Source organism: Harpia harpyja, chromosome 7, assembly GCF_026419915.1.
Source record: "Harpia harpyja isolate bHarHar1 chromosome 7, bHarHar1 primary haplotype, whole genome shotgun sequence".
NCBI classification, from domain to species: domain Eukaryota; kingdom Metazoa; phylum Chordata; class Aves; order Accipitriformes; family Accipitridae; genus Harpia; species Harpia harpyja.
Genome location: NC_068946.1, coordinates 17,522,948 through 17,536,628, shown reverse-complemented (window position 1 = coordinate 17,536,628; position 13,681 = coordinate 17,522,948). Strand labels below are relative to the sequence as shown.

At 36.5% G+C, this 13,681-nt stretch overlaps 1 protein-coding gene across 1 annotated transcript in view; it reads left to right on the top strand.

Annotated features, from left to right (window-relative positions):
* The window catches only part of LOC128144185 (sperm-associated antigen 16 protein-like), a 58,778-nt gene extending 48,577 nt beyond the window's left edge, over window positions 1-10,201 (top strand). Inside the window, exon 10 of the mRNA XM_052792654.1 lies at window positions 9,911-10,201. Within this exon, the coding sequence (XP_052648614.1) occupies window positions 9,911-10,006 (96 nt within the window). The 3' untranslated portion in view covers window positions 10,007-10,201. The remainder of the gene's footprint in view (window positions 1-9,910) is intronic.
* Window positions 10,202-13,681: the final 3,480 nt, after the last annotated feature.

The window sequence follows — 13,681 nt, the reverse complement described above, 5'->3', positions numbered from 1 at the left end:
GGCTGCTTTTTGTAGTTGTTTCTTCCTTCCCCCAGGAATATCCAGGTAATTCCGTGCTGTTTTATCCCCATGTCCTTTATGCGCTATTATACTATAAATTTTTTAAGCCTTAAATTAAAAAGAATCTGAAAATTTTAAGTGTTACTCTTTTGGGTTTCTGTGATGATACAATTTATCTTCTGCTTTGTTCTTTACATTCTCTTTAGATTCTGAGTTAGAAAAGGAAATTTTTGGAGAGAAGGTACTCATCAATTTGATAGAAGCCTCCAAAAAATGTGATTAAGGCAGTATTAAGGTCGGAGGCATACACAAATAGTGTGAGTTTGTATTAGCAGTAAAACGTTGGATGAAAAAATCCCACATAGCTTAATTTAGACATGGAAATGTGGAGTTAGGATCCTGCTTCTCAGGATTCTAACAGGATCACCTACAGGTGATTATGTAACCTGTTTTAATTACGCTCTTGCAGCATTTTTTCTTCCTCTTTTCATGAAAATGTGGTCGTATGCTGTAGAAGGTTTCTCCTGTAGAAGTCGTCATCACTGGGTATACTAGACATTGATGACAATACTGAAATACTTAAGGAATCAGGCTGAACTTTCACTTCACTAGCAAGAAGGAAGTGAGAGTACTATGACCTGACTCAAAAGATGAGGCATCAAAAAACTTCAATTTCTCTGTAGGGTCCCCTCAGTGCAGTAATGTGTCCGACTTCCAGTAAGAGACTTGGCACCAATGAAAGGACTAGAAGTATTTTAGACTTGCCAGTCTTTCCGGATGGTGTATCGATAATTGAATGTAGAGTAGGTGTTTGTGTAAGATGTTTCTTAATTTTAAAATGTGTTGTCTTTTAAATGCTTTTGTTCTGAATAAATAAGATATTGTTTTAAGAACCTATTGGTCTGAAGGTAATCCCGAGAGAACAAAATCAGAGATGCTGTGATCTTTTTATTGAAACTCATCACCTGTATATATTTAACGTAAGGTTTTTTCAACTCCAGAAAAAAGATAAGTATGCATTTAATTGTGGGAATGATAGAAATTGAGGAATGATGTTTGATATGTTTTAGTGAGCGCTACTTTATGCAGTTGAACTACAATCGTGAATGTGTCCTTTGTTTTCCTCCATAGCACAAAAAAATGATCTCTGTAATAGCTAAAAAATTGCCAGTGTGATTCCAGTAAATTTCTGAGTCTGATCTGGAGACAGTATCACAGAATTTTTCATCAGTTAGGGGCTGGAAGTTGGAGTCTTTATTAGGATTTCCTTCAGGGGAAATACGGAAGGGGTCCAGAGGTACAGTTTATGGCTGAAACATTACAGGCCTTTTATCTGATGTGCAGCAATGACTGTGATCACATAGAAAAGATTTTTAAAGACGTATTAAATGCCTTTAGTAACTGCAGTTCCTTTGAGTAAAATTGTGTTGGGCTTTTTTGAGTTTTACTGTGTGAAAGCTCTTGCCAAATATTGCCTTCAGTGCCTGCAGATTGAAGGCAGAAGCACAACAAAAAATGAAGTGATTTAAGGTGTTGGTGTGACAACTGAGGGTAGAAATGAAAGACAAAAGAATGAAATGACAGGTGAGGAAGACAAGGTAGCTCTGTAAGATGACTGGATCTTTGGGGAGTTTGCAATAAAAAGGCAATTTGCAGCGTAATGCAGAAATTAACATAAGCTTGGGGAAGCATAGAGGAGAACAGGTGATTGTGAATCTTGTGTTGCAGATGAAACTGAGCTGTAACAATTCTATGTTTGCTTGAATACCAACAAGTGGAAGTTGACAATCACGCATTCTACATCAGAAATGAGAAACTGAAGAAGACCTGCCAGCAGAAATAGATTTTATACACAGATCCAAAAGGCATTTTCCAGAAATGCTGTTTTCCTGGAACTACTCCTGTGCTTATGTTGTTTTCACTGTAAGAACACTTTGAAATACATGCCAGTTGGAGTAGGACTTAAAATGGGGAAGGTGGCAGTGCAAGTCTCTCTCTTTCTGCATAACTGGAATGATTATGTTCCATGTCGTTTTCCACATACCATATAAGTATCTAGGAATACATGGAAGCTAGAAAAAAGAGTGAAAAGTTGGTAAGAACATGGCAGATTACGATGAACTGCAAGTAAACAAAGAATGAGGCAATGATACAGATTATAGATGATAAAAAACAAAGGGATAGAAGATTATTATGATTTATAATTTCAGAGGACAAAAGTACAGCAAAAAAGCTACAGTTAAATTTGTTTATGGAAAGGTGCAGTGGAATTTTTGTGTTGTGAAATCAATAGAGAATGTGAGGGGACTTCTGATGCAGGTAGAATATTGGCAAAGGAAATCTAATTTGCCTACTCCTACCCACTTGGGTTTACTGTAAAGAGGAATGTGTTAAGGTGGCTTGCAATTCTAAAGCTTTTACTAAAGTCACAGAGAAAAATGCCAAGAAGATGAGGTAGAAGATGGACATTTACTAAAACAAATAATTTCATAATACAAGTGGGAGCGAAATTCAGATTTAGAATAGATTAATTACATTTTTGCATGGGTTATTACAGAGGATAAGGGAGAGTCATATTCAAAGGGCAGTTAGACATAATTTTATGACCAGTGAATCAGGGCTTAAGGGAGAGTTTGAACCTCTGTAGATTCTCAAGAATTGGGAAAGTTACAAGAAAAAGCCTTTATTAGAGGGGTAGATGGAGGAAACAAAGGCAATAGTTTAAGATAAAGGATAGTCAAAATAAGAACTTGAGAGGGTACTTTCCTAGAAAGCTGGGTGACATGCCCTGTTTGCACGATTTATTTTATTTTTCTCTAAACTAATTTTGTATGCTGCTGGGTTCAGTATGCTTTAAGGCAGAATTCTTTGGAGTGTCCACTTCTCAGCCTGTTTTTTCCCACTACTGTCTTGCTCCCCTTACATCCAGACTATCTTTTAGTTTTTCTAAGACTTTTTTTATCCAGAGTTTATCTCTAGAAATACCCTGTGAATTAGAACAGGCTGGTACAACCTGTGATCAGATAAATTTTTAATTTCTCTGGGTAGAGTTGGGTTTTATCTCTCTCCCTCTGTTGTAGATTTCTGGTATTGTCTCTTTAAGCATTAGGCTCAAAACTGTGGTCAGTGAATTCTGTGGGGTTTTACCCACTTGTATCTCTGACTGTACTCTCTGAGCCCACAGAGGTATATTGATATATTGCACTCTTAAAAATTAATAAAGCTAATGCCCACATTCTTCATACTCATCCTGTGCTGTAGCTACTGATGAATGAAATTTGACATCTCCAACAAAAGCTTTGAAACTGTTAAGGCAGTGCCCAAGTGCCTAGATTTAGAATGAAATTGCAAGTTGTCTTGGTTTTGTCTGTAGATGAGCAGTTGTGGATAATTGGTTTCAGATATTCGCTCTGAATTTGTCAGAGTGGACGGAACAGAAAGCTGCTGCATGTGAAAGGGTATTCTACACTTTGAAGAGGGAGACCAAAAAAGACCAATAGAATCTAGTTCCATTTCAAAATTAGTTGGTTTTGAGGGACTAATGGTAATAAAAAGCAATACAAACTGTTACTTGCATTCTTTCTAAGGATATATGATTTTGAATACAAAAATAGAACAGATCTATTGGGTAAACCATTGCTGGGTTTCAGACTGAAACTCATTTTAGGTCCCCATGCCATCTGTCCTAAGTGACAAACAAATTACTTTTCTATTGAGAGTACATGGACTTGGTTTCAAGAATTGAATAAAATCTTGCAGGTTTTGGTATCCCACACAAAAGCTCAGTCTTTCAGCTTTGTAATCTTAGGAGTCAGGTGGTAATAAACTAATTCCATTCTTTTATCTCCTTCTGTACTGTATTGGTTTTGTGTGGCAAGGTTTTGGTGGTGGGGGGGTGTTACACGGGTGGCTTCTGTAAGAAGCTGCTGGAAGCTTCCCCTGTGTTCGAGAGAGAGCCCATACCAGCCGGCTCTAAGATGGACCCGCCGCCGGCCAAGGCCGAGCCAATCAGCGATAGTGGTAATGCCTCTGTGATAACATTTTTAAGAAAGAAAAAAAGTTGGGACAGACGGTATTTGGCAGCCGGAGAGAGGAGTGAGAACATGTAAGAGAAACAACCCTGCGGACACCAAGGTCAGTGAAGAAGGAGGGGGAGGAGATGCTCCAGGCGCCAGAGCAGAGATTCCCCTGCAGCCCATGGTGAAGACCATGGTGAGGCAGGCTGTCCCCCTGCAGTCCATGGAGGTCCACGGTGGAGCAGATATCCACCTGCAGCCCGGGGAGGACCCCACGCCGGAGCAGGTGGGTTCCCGAAGGAGGCTGTGACCCCGTGGGAACCCCGCGCTGGAGCAGGCTCCTGGCAGGACCTGTGGATCTGTGGAGAGAGGAGCCCACGGAGCAGGTTTTCTGGCAGGACTTGTGACCCCGTGGGGGGCCCACGCTGGAGCAGTCTGTGCCTGAAGGACTGCACACCGTGGAAAGGACCCATGCTGGAGCAGTTTGTGAAGAACTGCAGCCCGTGGGAAGGACCCACGTTGGAGAAGTTCGTGGAGGACTGTCTCCCGTGGGTGGGACCCCACGCTGGAGCAGGGGAAGAGTGTGATGAGTCCTCCCCCTGAGGAGGATGAAGCGGCAGAAAATAACGTGTGATGAACTGACCGTAAACCCCGTCCCCCTGTGCCGCTGGGGGGTTGGTAGAGAATCCGGGAGTGAAGTTGTGCCTGGGAAGAAGGGAGGGGTGGAGGGAAGGTGTTCTGAGAGTTGGTTTTATTTCTCATTACCCTACTCCAGTTGATTTGTAATAAATCGAGTTAATTTTCCCCAAACTGAGTCTGTTTTGCCCGTGACAGTAATTGGTGAGTGATCTCTCCTATCCTTATCTCGACCCACAAGCTCTTTGTTATATTTTCTCTCCCCTGTCCAGCTGAGAAGGAGGGGGAGTGATAGAACGGCTCTGGTGGGCACCTGGCATCCAGCCAGGGTTAACCCATCACATGTACTGAGAAATTGTCTCAGTGAGATTGTGCCAGCAATCTGTGGATAGTTCCAAAACTATTAAGATGTAAAAAGTGACTCATGAAATGGAGAACTAGAATAGAGAGAACTAAAAAGTGTATATGATTAGTACTGACATTAATACAAATTATCCTGTGATTGTAGGAGATAGAGTTGCCCACAGTAAGCAATTGTACAAAGTCAACATAAAATAATGTTACTAATATGGTAAAGTCTGACAAGAAGCCTTAAAGGGAGAATCATCAAATGTTTTCAGAAATATTTTTGTTTCTCATAAGCTATTTAGCATTTTGATATGTGACTTGGAAGAAAAGATTCTCAAAAATCTGATTAGTATTTGATTCAGAGCTACTGATAAAGTTAATATGACACACTGGAGAGGTCTTATTTCATGAAGAGACCAGGTAAATGAGGAGGTGAAGTCTGGATCACTTGGTAAACTAAATAGAAATAAAAATCTACTTTTTTACTACAATGTCTGTTAAAGTTATCTAGAAACACATGGAACAGATGTCATTACTGGAAAGGAGTGATAAAAAAAGTATATTGTAAATGGTTGAACAAGTGTCCATACGCAGTGCTCTGCTAAAGACAGTGATGCAGTGCTAACAGGTCTAAGGCAAGGAATATTGAGGAAAGGTAGGAAAATTGTTATTTCTGCATATGACGGTGGTGTGATTAGGGTAGAGAATATGAGGCTAGCAAAAAATTGAAAAATGTGTCCCATTATGCCGTCTGTATAATTTCAAAAATTTAATTGAGTTCTTCATCGTTGACTGTGATTATCTACAAAGGGAACAAAATATATTCCTAATAGGACTCTTTACTTAGCAGACAAAGTAGAATAGGATTTAGTAGACGAAAATTGAATCTAAGGACATTCTGTGTTAGAAATAAAGTGTTGCTTTTTAACAGAGAATGTAGCTAGGCATTTCGCAAATGTACTGGCAGTTACAGTAAATTCTTCAGTCTTGAAAAAACTGACAATTTCTAAATAATGGCTTTTTTTAAGCTATGTCTAGCTCAAGTAGGAATTAATTCAAGAAAGTGCAATGGTCTTGGCTTTATGTGGTCCAAAATAAATTACAAATGTTGTCTGGTCTGGCTTTATAATCTATGTCTTGATGAATTTAGAACAGACTGGCTTCCTTGCACCTTAAGGCAGTTTTTAGCATTTCAGTTTCACTGCTGGCATGTTTGTGAAGTCAGTCTGGCAGTACCTCACTTACATATTCTGTAGTATCCACTTCCTGCAGTGCTGAAAATATTTATGCTGAGTTACAGTGATAATCAGCATTATCACTATTTGACTTAGTACTTATTGCTAACAACTATTGTAATCAATTAATTAGCTTTTTATTATAAAGAATCCATTGCTCTCTAGTATTGGCAAGTTGAGTGCTTTGTACCTACCTGTCAAAGTACTCTTACAGCTTTGTTTTTATTAATTATCATTATGTGGAGCTTGGAATAACGGTTACTACCTGTCCTGAAACTGTGTGATTAAATGCAAAGGGGAGTAATACGGACAGCATCTGTAAAGGCTAATTGCAAATAAATCAATAAGTAATGGTCCCTAAATGTGTTTACTAGTTCATTGTAGTGATATATGGACCTTTGTAAAACCTGTGTGCCTTATAACAGTTATTGAGATGATTACAATGTGTACTTTAGTCATATGAAAAATTAGTGTATACTAGATACTGAGAATACAAATGCAATTTTTGAGGTTCCTGACAATGCTTTAAAAGTGGAGTACTAATTTGAGGTAAAATGAAACATGTTTGTTAATATCTAGAAAGTTAATAAAAGAATGGCAAAATTTAAAACTTATTTGAACTTCTAGTATCAATATTTGGACATTATTAGTGGTAGGAGAGCCTTTAGGAGAAGATGTATTTTTCTCTTGTTACAAGTGCAAGATAGGATCATGTCAAACTAAGTCATCCAAAAAATAATAGAGTTTTCCCACACTTTTTAACAGTGCATAGGATAAAAATAAAATCAAAATGAATGCAGATGAACTGTACTTTGGAACATCCGTAAATGAATGTATGAGCTTGTATTAGCTTCTAAGGAATTTCATCCTCTGTTCTGCCATTGCTGTTTTCCTAAAGCTTTCTACTTGCACTCACGTGATGTTTTGGGGGGTTTTTGCTGGCACTTTTTCATCCTCTCTTTTTTCTTATTTTGCACAGAATTTGTAGGGACAGTGCTTACAGTTCTGGGAATCTAACTGTGTGTAATTGCTGCTGCTTAGCTTAAATAGACTATCTATGTAAAAAGCCCCTTTAGAATTGCTGGTAACCCTGGGAAAACTGTATGTAAAGTAGAAGAATGTAGCAATTTTTGTTTGGACAGGGCTTGAGTTTCATGGCAAATCTGTCCAATAGCTTATGTGCTAAGAGAATTGTTCTGATTGTTATTTCAGACCTCTTATGCTTGTGATTTTGTCGTCTTAATGGGAAGATACTTCTTACAAAAGATGTACCACATATCCTGGTGGAAGGAATTAGTGAAGAAACATTTGGCAGTATTTTGTAGCATCAAAACATTTTGATAACTGATAAAATTGATTTTGTTTTTAATTATGATGTTTTGGACTAAACTTCATAATGACTTAACAAGCCCATGTTGGGAAAATATTATAAATTAATTTTAATAGTTATAAATCACTATTTGACATACCAGCCTTGAGCATGACAGGGCGTGTATGGGTAGGAGTTTTTTCATTTTCTATTTCTTTTAATTAGCACTTAAGTCAAGTAGCAACATTTTTTTTCAAAGAATAATTATTTTTGTTTTTCTAGTTTGAAGAAAAACAACATCCACTGCATGCAGTAATACTTAAAATTTGTAAATTCAGATTCTTCCTCTTGCTTCAGGTCTTGCACACTGGTTTTATATATGGACATATAGGTACATGTGTGTATAAAATTTATATATATATTCTGTACATATGCAATACATATAGTCTTTATATATAATAGCTATTATGTAATTAAAACAGTTTATATTTATTATAGAGCAATGCATTAGTCCTACTGTTAAAACAAATAAGCCTATTTCTATAAACTGCATTCAGAGATATTTTAGTGCGGTCTTGCTATATTTAAAGAACTGATGTCTACCTATGTAAATCTCTTATCTTCCCAGCCTACTGTGCAATTACAGTATTATTTTTCTAGTGTGCATTGGGATTCTGTAGACATGGAGGTAGATTTTATATATCAGGTATTCAGAGGTCCTGTAGATTCCTCAGTGGAGAAAAGGGGAAAAAAACCCCAACAAAACAAAAAAATCCCAAACAAACCCAAACCAACCAACCAACCAAAACCCCATCCTCCCACCTCCCCCCCAAAACAAAACCAAAAACCCAACCAAAGCAGAACTGGTAACACTTGGGAGAAACTTTTCAAAATGAAATATTTGAGTGGAAAGACAATGTAGAAGAAATAAATAACCTGGTAATTCCACAGAAATGTAATACTGACATTTATATTATGCTGTGTGGAAAAAAAAAAAAGTCTTTAAACTATGTTAAAAGTTTAAAATTACTTTGTTCCTTAGTACTTCTGATAGAAGTAGATGTGAGCTAAACTCTTAAAATTGTTTAAAAGCACCTAGTTTAATTAAAAATCATTAAGGCAATATTTAGGCCAAAAGTTTCTCTCCTGAAGATGGTTTATGGATGTGATAGCTACTTGTTAGTGCTATACCTTAAGAAGAAAACAGCTTACTTACGTTGTTTACTTGTGCAGGCTTGTACATTTGCAGTTGCAGTCCATAGCCATGATTCTGGCCGAAGGAAGCTTGTACCTTTTACGCTGCACCAACACAGCCAAAATCTTCCTTAGCACTTGTTTCAGCCCAATGCATAGCCCAAGTTTCTTGTGATGCAAAAGGGAAAGGAACGCTGTCAGCTGCTGAGAGAGGGGCCAGGGATGATAACACTGGTGTTCAGGGTTGGGCAGCAACATTATGTCCCCCAGCCTCCAAGGCAGCACCAGCAGCAGCCTGGCATCTCTTGCTGACTCGTGACAGAGGTGCATGAGGGAGTAGTTTACACATGTGAATAAGATCACTCTTAAACTGAGTTCACATAATGTGATGAACTATCCAAAAAACCATTTATTTGACAAATATGTAAGTGGCTCTGGGAAGAAAGGAAAGGTGTTTCTGTGGAGATAGGAGTACAAGGGGGGTGAAGTCCTCATCTGTGTTGGATTACTTTTACGTACTATGCTCCATGGTTATGAAACTGCAGTAGTGCATTTTGGCACCATCACTATGGCAAACTTCCTTATCTTCCCACTGGAGGTAATGGAGTCTCAAACAGTATCAGCAAGGAGGCGGGTACGCAGTGATGATCCTGCCTGCAGGGCAGAAGCAGAAAGATGCATAGGGTAAGGCTGTGCTGTATAAAGTGTGTGCCAGGCTGCAGGCTAGGAGATAGGCAGTGCATGCTAGGAGAGGTTCTGAGCTCCTCTGGTGGCTGAGTTGACCAGAGCTACCCACCTGGCCTGGTGCTGACACCAGGACTGTATAACAGGGGACAAAGCAGCCCATATAGTTTATAACTTGACCCGTTCCCACGGAAGGTAAGGAGTGTGCTTTGTCTTGGTGATGATGTGAATACATTTTGTTTTCACAGCAAAACTACACTGTGCTATAATGACATGCAAAAAAGTATTTTTCAAATACAGAGCTTGGGTGAAATACAGTTTTATTAAGCACATCAGAAAGTTCTTTTCATTAGGTATGTTTTCTTTTTCACTTTGAGCTCAGGTTATCAATACATACATTTCTTTGGAACTTATTGCATAATGTGTACTGAATTTAAGAGTGGCGTTTTTTTCACATTTGTTAAATATATTTGTTTTTTTAATGCTAGGTTTCCAAACAGTGGGCAGCAGCCTACCTGTTACTAGCTCTAACTCTAGGATCTTTAAATCAGTTTGAGTACTGCAATGGGAAGAATTATACATGAAGCATGCATTTGATATAGGTTGTGATTTGATAAATATTATACGATGGTATCTATGATACCATACCATATGTCAGTATGTATGATCTTGGGGACTTTTTATACATTTAGATCTGAATATGTGATGTTTAATTACTAATTTCTTGATTCATATGGCTGTTCCAAGGAAACAAACAGAAATTAGACAACTTATTTGAAGAAAGCATCTAAATTTGTTAATTGACTCTACTATAGGATACTTCTGTAGTAGAGAAAATTCATATTAATCTCTGTGAACAATTTTTAAAATATATATTAAAAAAGACAACACTACAACATATTTTGGAATATGTCAGAAAACTGAAGTAACTTGATGTCTATTATATAATCAGCATTACCTCTTTAACACGCCTAATTGAATTGTATAGCATATGCAGCATGTGCTGCTGTAACTTAAAATATTGCTGAAGTTTAATTGCACCGTAATCAAAATTTAAATCTACAAAATAAAATTATAATTGGAAGAAGTTTCTATATTTTATTGCACCATTGTTTATTTTAACATTGATCATAAATACAGCAGCTTTTCAAGCACAGGCCTTTTAAAGGAAAGGATAGGGCACATATTTGGGAATAGCACATGGTTATTTGTGACTTACAAAACTGCTATGAAAATCCAGGCAACAAAATGCATGCCATGTATCATCATAATTTTTTGCAGCATTTTCATCAATGTTATTTTACTTCTCCTTGGCAAATGATCAAGCTGAGTTCTGTATTAGTGTTTTCACTTGTTTATGCAAGATTAAGTTATATATGTAGTTACGCTGCAGATCTGTATTCTATGAACATAGATATTGTTTTGTGCCTTGTAAAAGGTTGATTATCTGTATGACGTGTAATACTATTTTGACAAACAAAGAGAAGCATATTCTATTGTTATGTTGTGGTGATGCTGTGATGACAAGAATCAGGTCAACACATTCAGAATTGCTACCAGTAAAATAATACTGAATTCATTCTTTCATGAGTGATGATTTTACATTCATAATTCCTGTTAATGGTAATTAGAAGCAGATATTTAAAATCCTGGCATATCAGTACCTATATAGACTTTGTATCTTAGAGTTGTAATATTGAATTGCATAATTTTAAATTAAGAAATTAATTTTAATTGCATGTATTAAGTTAAGTTCCCACCATCAAGGAGTAGTAAATTAAAAGTTGGATGATCATTATATCACTTTATTTAGACTGTAACTGAACTTAGCACTCAGAATTACTAGTACGTTCATGTACTAGAATAATTTCACCGTGACTCCTCACTTTCTTGACTCAACAGAGATTGTTGGTCTTTCTATATCTTGTAACAGACTAGCTTAATGAAAAGAAGGTGTTAAAAATACAATTGATGAGGTAACTGGAGTGGTAAAAGTGATGCAAGAAGCTGCATGTAGTATTTCCACACAGCATAGATATGCTTTCTAAGATAGAACAGGTCTTCAATGAATAGTTTATTTTGAAGACTGTTCCTTCTCTAGAAAAAAATCTGTTCACCTTTATAAAGCTTAAGTATTTGTTTTCCATTCAGTGTGGGTGAAGAGCATCTTAAATCTACTAATCGTTCTATGGTCAGTCTTGAGCAAGCTCGAGGAGCCTTTCTCTGGTTCTTGGCTCTTGGTCCTGAGACTCTAAGCTCTCAGTCCTCTAAGCAACTGTGCAACTCATTGGGCATTTGTCTATAGTGTACAAATTATGTTATAGTCCCCACATTTGAGTGGCGTGTTTATCCAGCATCATTAACAATCATACTGCTTTAAACTGAGAAATGTGTTTTACTTGGGTATTTGCTAAGAAGTTTTTAAGTTTTAGCAGAAGCTAAAATATTACAGTTGTTTTATTTCTGTAGGGTTGGGCAGTATGTTTTGCATAGAGTAAGTTTTTTCCTTTTATACCATTACTTTCTGAAATAGTGGCAATAAAAGTTAAACAAGCTGTAGTGCTAAAAATTGGAAGAAAGTTACATATCAGTGATAGATATTTTTATAATTGTTAGCTTCCTCTTATTCTTCAAATCTCTCAGATTATTAATCATTGAAAAATATGGTTTTAATAACCACCATAAAAGAAACAAAACACTAGCGAAGTGCAGCAGCTTTCGATCTTCAAGTTTCTCCTTTTTATAGTAGAAAATAATTTCTGTAAATTTATCAATGGGTGCTAATAAGAGGTCTAGTCAAAAAGGTATCAAGTGTCTGTGGTATAGTTATATGTTTATAGCAGTGGTGCTTTCTAGTTTCTTTACTGCATAGGCAGTGGCTGTAGGAAGAATTGATTTGGCAGATCCTTAAAACTGACATTGTCAGGAGCAGTTTCAAGTTTAAATTTACTGTTAGCACCAGTTCACAAACTGTCTGAAGAGCTGCATGAATACACTAGCCCTGAATATGAAGACAGAACAGTTTTACCATTGCTTTTTTAATTAATGTGACTTTTACTACCTATTACATATTATCTTCATGTTTATTTTATTAAAAAAAAAGGAAAAATTGTCGGGGTTATAAACTGAATGAGGAGGATTTATGTGGCCACAACCTTTGTAGGTGATTTTAATGTTTTTTATTAGCAAGCCAAGCAAGATGTAGTATGCAATAAAAGTTTTACTATGCTCTCCTGCTATTTCTTTCAACTTCCTTTCCTTACATTTCAGATGTTTATACAATAATTGTGGTCATGATTAAAATAGTAAAATAAAGTGCAAGTGTGTTGTAGTACTTACTATAGACACTGGAAAATTATGGAATCGAGTTGTTTCAGCATTAAGAATCGGACAGCATTGGCTACTGAATATTTTGCTGATGACATTCTGTTCAGTGGGTGCACTAAATTTCTTCATTTCTTTCATACTCTGCTAGAAGAGGATACCTTATTCCTTGTATTACAGAAAACATGAAAAAGAAGATAAAGTAATGCTTGGGTACTGTATTTTATATTAATTTTCTGTCGCTCTTGCAGCAAATCACTTAATACTAATTCAGTAGTTTCCTGCTTAGTATTTGGTTCCTTTTGAAGCCACCTATCTCCATTGCACCAAAACTAAGCTACTTGGAGAACAGAGTAAGAGTATCAGTATTTTCATCATGGGAAAGAGGGAAGCAGGAACAGATTTGAATCTCTCTTAACTTACTCTGAACCTTAAAATAATTTTAAGTGGTGTCTTATGTTATCTTAATAGTGATCGTTATTACATCTTTCCTCAGGAATTGTCCAAGTTTTGTAAAAATGAAAAGTAGAGGAAAAGTAAAATGGGCTTTGAAAATCTCATACTGTAGTTTGCTTTTTTAAATGTTCTAGCTTATTTGATATGCTTTATTTTTGATAGTCTGATGACTAAGATTCATTCATTGTGAGCAATTACAGCCAAGACTATTTTTATTCTTATTTATATATTTGTATTTTTAAAATGTCTTTTGTTTATTTCCACTACTTGAATGTATGGGTTCTTAGTAATCCTTAGGTTGTTTTGAAAGCTGTGATAGTTTGGACAAAAACTGAGGTACAGTGTAAAACTAAAGTCCTGTCGTGAAAACTATATATTTAATAAGGAGTTTCTGAGTAGGACTATTGATTTCCATGGGACCGCTTTGATATTTAAGACCTAAAATACGGAAATTTCAATATATTAAAATTTGTTTAATC